At 44.3% G+C, this 7,028-nt stretch overlaps 1 protein-coding gene across 1 annotated transcript; it reads left to right on the top strand.

Moving 5' to 3' along the window:
* The first annotated feature begins 1,974 nt into the window (after window positions 1-1,974).
* Window positions 1,975-5,990, top strand: LOC148010059 (pyrophosphate-energized vacuolar membrane proton pump 1-like). Its single transcript, XM_087672325.1, has 8 exons — window positions 1,975-2,432; window positions 2,963-3,537; window positions 3,649-4,031; window positions 4,117-4,203; window positions 4,341-4,671; window positions 4,776-5,186; window positions 5,296-5,355; window positions 5,545-5,990. The coding sequence occupies exons 1-8, from the start codon at window positions 2,213-2,215 to the stop codon at window positions 5,746-5,748; spliced, it is 2,271 nt and encodes a 756-aa protein (XP_087528451.1). The 5' UTR covers window positions 1,975-2,212; the 3' UTR covers window positions 5,749-5,990.
* The last annotated feature ends 1,038 nt before the right edge of the window (window positions 5,991-7,028 follow it).

The following is a 7,028-nucleotide window of genomic DNA, read 5'->3' as shown; positions in this document are numbered from 1 at the left end:
AAGGTTATGTATGTATCTATGTGCCATTTGGGAGGGAAGCCCATGTAATGTGCCCCTTTGAATCCTAAAATCCAAAGTCTTTAGGAGTGGGTCTACAACAAGGGAGTGCTAGGGGACACCCTTGCATGGTAGATCATTGCAATGCAAATGAGTGCAATATAAAACCATCGACGCCCACTTTAGTAGTGGCTGGTGAAGAAAGTGCCTACCATCATAAATGTTCTCTCCAAATCCTAGCTTCTCCTTGGCAACCAATGAGAAATGCCATCACAACCTATCATGGGCTTGGTCTAAAATCCATAATCACTAGCATAAGTTTCCCCAAAATTCCATTGCATGCTCCACTGCCACTATAAGATTGAGTATATAACATCATGTATTTTGCATCCAAATATAAATCCATGATATTCCTTGACCTAGGGCAACATGAAATTTATCCTCAATGCAAGAGCTTTAGAGATAATCTTATAGAAGATATTTAACATCATTGAAGGACGCCATTGACTTGGCTTATTCTCATCGATGACTTAGGCAATGACTTGATTCACCCTTCATTCATCAATGCAAGAACCTCCCCCACCCTTGCGCATGCATTGGCAAAGGCATAGATTGCCTCATATAGTTTGGCTAAAATGTCGTCGCCTTGGGATTTCCCCTTCTTAATCTTCTCTACTAATGAAGTGTAGCTCATTTGAGAAGGGGTGTGAAAGCACGATTCTCCTCTGGCAAGGGAGATGGTTGAGCTTTGGTCGTCAATTGAATGCAAGTTGTTTCCATGGTTATTGCAAATCAACCAATAGTGAGAATATTCTCATTCCAGGTATGATTATTGCACTTGTGTGGAAGTTCATGGTGTGCAACTCATGAGAGCCTTTGAAAAAAACTCTAGGTTTTATTTTCAGTTGAATTTTTAAAATAAGAGCCATGATGCATGTAGTTTAATTTGACATGAGCAAGCTAACTTGGTCAAGGTACAAATGTGTGTGGACTAGTATCTTGAATGCATGCGCCACCTTCAATAGGACTCATTAAAGTCTTTTGAGTACCATTGAAGAGTCGAGACACTGTGCGAGTCATTGGATTGTGCTTGCAACTACATCAATAATGATGCTTATTATCCACGTGCAAGTTGAAGTGCTATGAATGTGCCATGGGAATGAGAGATAGAGTGCAAAGATGAAGAAACAGAAATGACCATAGTTAATATCTTCATGCTAGGCAGATCACTACTATGCTTGGCGAATGAAGCACTCCCTTTTGGGGGGGTATTGAAGGGAAGTAAGATGCCAAGGTAAACATTATCACTTACATTAAAAATTAGTAATTTGAGTATTTGGGATTGGCTTTGTTGATTAATCATTGACAGGTAGTGGGGCTTTTTGATTCATTAGCAATGTTAAGCGGGTTACACACCAAGTGCCAGATGCCCAATTTTATAGATCATTATCCACTCAAAGCATCTATTTGGGGTCTCCCCTATCCACTCGGACACAGTGATACACAAGAATGCACCTTTTCATGTGCAACCAATAAAAAATACTATATATTCATTGTTTTTGACATTTATACTTAGTGTATCTTTCTAGTGTGTAAAATGTATTGTGCCCATGTCCATGGAAGTGGTCAAGGGTTGAGTGTTTGTCACTCAATATGTAACTCCCTAGCACGGGTGTATGGGCTGTGGGCAACCCTACGGCCCCCACGCCCTGCAATGCGATTTTGGCGGGAGCGGGGTCACAGCTCTCGGTGTGAACAATGGTGTGTGAAGCTACTCTTAGGGGCTTCCTCTCCCCCCGAAAAGGGTAGGTTTATGGAAATGGGAGGAGGTGATTCCAGCGTGGGAAGGCACTGGGCAGTCCTACGCGCGCTCGCTCTCTCTCTCTCTCTCTCTCTCTCTGTGGCCACCAGCTTAAGCCTCGGCGCATTTACTATGGATGAGAGCCACGGCAATCGTGCTTTACCTCACCCCCCACCCCTTCTCTCTGTCTCGCTTTACCTACACCCTTTTTGGCTAACGTGAGGCATTTCTTTTTGCCCTTTCTCCCTCATTCCTCACCTCTCATCGCACAGAAGAGAGAGAGAGAGAGAGAGAGAGAGAGAGAGGGCGAGTGTGTATACCAGCGGGGCGTGTCCAAAACCCTAGCTTCTTCTCGCTCTGCGTCTCTTCTTCTGTGCTGCCCTGCGCGCGGGGAAGAAGACCTTGCCTCCCGCCATGCCGATCCTCTCGGCCACCCTCACCGAAATCCTCATCCCCGTGGCCGCGGTAATCGGCATCGCCTTCGCCCTGCTGCAGTGGTACATTGTCTCGTACATCTCCGTCTCCCCGTCCAAGTTCGGCGACAATGGCGCCGAGGAGGCTCTCCTCGAAGAAGGTCCCGACGGCGCCGGCGTGGTAGCCAAGTGCGCTGACATTCAAGAAGCCATCTCTGTCGGTAAGCTCTCTCTCTCTCTCTCTCTCTCTCCCTCGCACTCACTGTCTGTCGCTCTCTATGCTTCGTTCTTTCTTCATGTTCTCTGTCGGGCGCTCGCAGTTGCACCTGTTGCTGCATTTCTTCTCCGCTCAGTAAGCCGTTTTTTGGTCATGTGCTTTATATTCTCGTACGTCTGAACGCGTGAATTAGTTAGGTCTTGTAGCAATGTAACCTCTGCGATGAGAATTTTATGCGATTTTTTTGCGGCGCAACGATTCACAGACGTGCGAATTAGCCAGCTTTTCAATTAATGCAGCCTATCCTGGCAGCTAGCTCACATGATTATGTGTTGTTAGGTCGACCTCAAATTGTCTGGCAACTTGATGTCTTCCATAGGAAGAGTCTTCGTCCTGCCGTCTAGCAACATTTTGTGTTTTAGTTTACACGTTTGACAATGTAGGTTCGAGATGGCACTGTAATTGGTTTCTCTTGGTTTCTATATGGTCTCAACCTTGGATTAAGTTTTTCTGACAAGATGAAGCGTCGTGCAGGTGCCACCTCCTTTCTTTTGACCGAATACAAGTATCTCGGAGCGTTTTTGGGGTTATTTGCCATCATTATATTTGTGTTTCTTGGCTCTGTTGAGAACTTTAGCCTCTCAACACAGCCTTGTGTTTACAACACTAGCCAAGAATGTGCTCCCGCCCTTATCACTGCTGCCTTCACTACTGTCGCCTTTATACTCGGTGTGTGTACGTCTGTGCTGTCAGGCTATCTTGGAATGAAAATTGCCACATATGCAAATGCACGTACAACCCTCCAGGCCAGGAAGGGTGTTGGCAAGGCCTTCATTGCTGCGTTCCGCTCTGGAGCAGTCATGGGCTTTTTGCTTTCTGCAAGTGGGCTCCTTGTCCTCTACATTGCCATTAACTTGTTCAGGTTATATTATCAGAACGAGTGGGAAGGCCTCTTTGAAGCAATTACTGGCTATGGGCTTGGTGGTTCATCAGTGGCTCTCTTTGGAAGAGTGGGAGGAGGAATTTACACCAAGGCTGCAGATGTGGGTGCTGATTTGGTGGGGAAGGTTGAGAGAGACATACCTGAAGATGACCCAAGAAATCCTGCGGTAACTCTTATGTTTATTGTAACAACTGCATTGTTCATGCTTTATGTGGGCTCTCTCATGGAAGGTTTTGACTGCTCTCCGCCTATCGTCTGACTTGATTTGTTGGGACAGGTTATTGCTGACAATGTCGGTGACAATGTAGGGGACATTGCTGGAATGGGCTCTGACCTGTTTGGCTCTTTTGCTGAGTCGTCGTGTGCGGCTTTGGTTGTGGCATCTATATCCTCTTTTGGCAACAACCATGATTTCACAGCAATGTGCTTTCCTCTTCTTATCAGCTCCATGGGAATCATTGTCTGTTTAATCACGACCTTGTTTGCCACTGACTTCTTTGAAATCAAGGATGTGAAGCAAATTGAGCCAGCGTTGAAGAATCAGCTGATTATTTCAACAGCATTGATGACAGTTGGTATCTTTGTTGTTTGCTATCTTGCTCTTCCTACAACATTCTACATCTATGACCTTGGAAGCACTCCCCGAGAAGTGCAGTGGTGGTAAGATTGCTGCATCACTCATTCTTATGTCTGCATTCGTTTGGTTGAGGGACCTGCAGGGTATTGAGAATTTTGCTGACTACAGGGAGCTGTTCTTCTGTGTTGGTGTGGGACTTTGGGCTGGGTTGATAATTGGATTCACAACAGAGTACTTCACAAGCAATGCATACAGGTTCTAATTTTGTGTTAAATCAGTCTCTTTAGACTTGTTAAGTTTGCCATGATTAATGTCTGATGCATTGTGGTTTGCAGTCCTGTCCAGGACATTGCAGATGCCATCCTTAATGTCTGATGCGTTGTGGTTTGCAGTCCTGTCCAGGATGTTGCAGATGCGTGCAGGACTGGAGCGGCAACTAATATTATCTTTGGTCTAGCCTTGGGCTACAAGTCTGTGATTATTCCCATCTTTGCAATTGCCATAGCTATCTATGTGAGCTTTGCCCTGGCTGTGTTCTATGGTGTTGCAGTAGCAGCTCTAGGTATGCTCAGCACCATTGCCACTGGGCTTGCTATTGATGCCTATGGGCCCATCAGTGACAATGCTGGTGGCATTGCCGAGATGGCTGGGATGAGTCACCACATCCGAGAGCGAACTGATGCACTAGATGCTGCTGGTAACACAACAGCAGCTATTGGCAAGGTGTGTATATGATTCTGTAATTTTTGGCTGTGTCATGAAAACTTAGTTTTATTTTATGGTTGCAAGGGTGACACAGTTTCTGATCCATTTTTGTTGTGTGCTAGGGATTTGCGATTGGATCTGCTGCATTGGTATCATTGGCTCTATTTGGTGCTTATGTGAGCCGTGCTTCTATTTCCTCTGTTGACGTTCTATCTGCAAGGGTCTTCATTGGGCTGATTGTTGGAGCTATGTTACCCTATTGGTTTTCTGCTCTTACTATGAAGAGTGTTGGGAAGGCAGCCCTGAGCATGGTGGAAGAAGTGCGCAGACAGTTTAACACTATTCCTGGGCTGATGGAGGGAATAACGAAGCCTGACTATGCAACATGTGTGAAGATATCTACTGATGCATCCATCAAGGAGATGATCCCCCCTGGTGCTCTTGTTATGCTGACTCCTCTCATCGTGGGTATACTGTTTGGAGTGCAGACACTCGCAGGTCTTCTTGCTGGTGCCTTGGTATCTGGAGTCCAGGTGAGTTGGGTTTTATGCAGCCTTCTGTATTTTAGAAAAATTTGCAGCTGTCTCCCTGTCTACTTTACTCTTTGTGCTAATAATAGACATTTCCTGGCAAATTTTCAAGATTGCCATCTCTGCATCCAACACTGGAGGAGCTTGGGATAATGCAAAGAAATATATTGAGGTGTGTTTCAATTAATCTGCTTCCTGTATGTGTTCTTATCAGGTGCTGATTACACAATAGGCTTGAATGCTTGAGCTTTGACTGATGCTATGATTGGATAATGTACTTGACAGCTCATTCTATGCGATGGCTTTACTGTAATCATTTGTTAGGTTTCTCCCAATCTCATGCTTGATTCTATGATTGCAGGCGGGTGCTTCTGAACATGCAAGGACTTTGGGTCCCAAAGGTTCAGATGCACACAAAGCTGCTGTAATTGGTGACACTGTTGGAGACCCTCTGAAAGATACATCGGGACCTTCGCTCAATATTCTCATCAAGCTCATGGCTGTGGAGTCCCTTGTTTTTGCTCCCTTCTTTGCTGCCCATGGTGGCTGGCTTTTTAGGATCTGAGAGGCTCTATTAGTAGAATGTGCACAACAGCCTATCTGCATTGACTCTGCAGTTGGGTGGTCGATTGGGTAGTTTTTTGTGCTCAATTTTGGGAATTCCAGCTCCTTTTTACAGGAATTGAGGATGGTTAATCCACATGCAACTTCTAAATTCTTATGTAGGTTGGCCATTACTATTCTTTGTATGAGATGTATCGGTTTTGTCTTTTGAATGAGCAAACTACATTCATTTTGGCCTCCAAACTTGCCAAGAGCAAGGAGAAATTTCTCACACAGCTGTAACTAGGCCAAACTACATCCATTTTTTCACTCTTATGTTTCTGATCCTCGGAGTCAGTTTTTGTTGCTTGCCTTGGGAAGTATTTTAATATTGTCTAATTAATGATGGGGCTATATTAGGTACTTACTCCATATGTAATTCTTGTCTTATGATTTTGTATTTGCATCCCAAAGCCCAACTTTACTGATAGCAAGTACAAGTGAAGTAGGTAAGTCTTGAGTACAAGTAGGGTGTTGGTTAATGGTGGCTTGTTTTAAGCTAAGTTTTGACTACAAGTGGATGTGTTGGTTAATGGGGGCTTGTTTTATAGTTAAGGTTTGGGGCATTGTTGGTTGATGGTGGCTTGTTTTAGCTTAGTTTTGACTACAAGTAGGATAAATGGTGGCTTGTTTGTTTTTTGGTTCTTGTATGTTACAAGATTCAAGGAAAAAGGGCACTGGCAGTAGCTCCTTTTTGTATGTTCCCTCCACCTAATATTGGAGTCTCTAGGAAGTCCTTCCACATGTATATATATGAGGAAGGAGAGAATCTAGGGGTTGGAAGAAATTGTGACAGCCTTTGGAGCTTAAAGTGATTGAAGGTAACCGTTCAAGAGCTTGTTGAACGTTTCACACAGATTTTGGGATTTTATATAACAATTGAAGGTAGCGCTCAGTTTTGTCTACGTGGTTGAAACTCTGTTAACATTCTTGCGAGTTGAAAGATTTATAGGCCTTATCAATGCCCTGTCAATCTGCTTGCCAGCTTATGAAATTTGCCCTTGATTTGGTACATTTAGTCAAAGTTGTGCTCAGCACACGAGGGTAGAATGCCGTAGTGAAAGTGAAAGAAGCTGAAAGAAAACTGCGAGTGTGGAGGAGGGATAGAATAGAGTGAAGCTCACAAAGGATGGAATTGCTAAGCAAGCACATGGCTAAGCAAAAGTAATTCGTCTACTACATATTTTGATACTCCTGTTATGCAGTCTACATTTTAATCACTGATATGCGGTGGCACCTGAA

Source organism: Lygodium microphyllum, chromosome 30 (assembly GCF_053477565.2).
Source record: "Lygodium microphyllum isolate KBCC chromosome 30, Lygodium_microphyllum_v1.1.10, whole genome shotgun sequence".
NCBI lineage: Eukaryota > Viridiplantae > Streptophyta > Polypodiopsida > Schizaeales > Lygodiaceae > Lygodium > Lygodium microphyllum.
Note: the sequence above shows the minus strand (reverse complement) of the source record. Positions and strands in the feature narration are given on the sequence as shown.

Bases quoted from the DNA above. Each gene is read 5' to 3' on its own strand.
- LOC148010059 (XM_087672325.1), top strand. From the start codon at position 2,213: ATGCCGATCCTCTCGGCCACCCTCACCGAAATCCTCATCCCCGTGGCC. The intron at 4,204-4,340 runs GTTCTAATTTTG...TGTGGTTTGCAG, and splicing joins TTCACAAGCAATGCATACAG to TCCTGTCCAGGATGTTGCAG. The intron at 4,672-4,775 runs GTGTGTATATGA...GTTGTGTGCTAG, and splicing joins CAACAGCAGCTATTGGCAAG to GGATTTGCGATTGGATCTGC.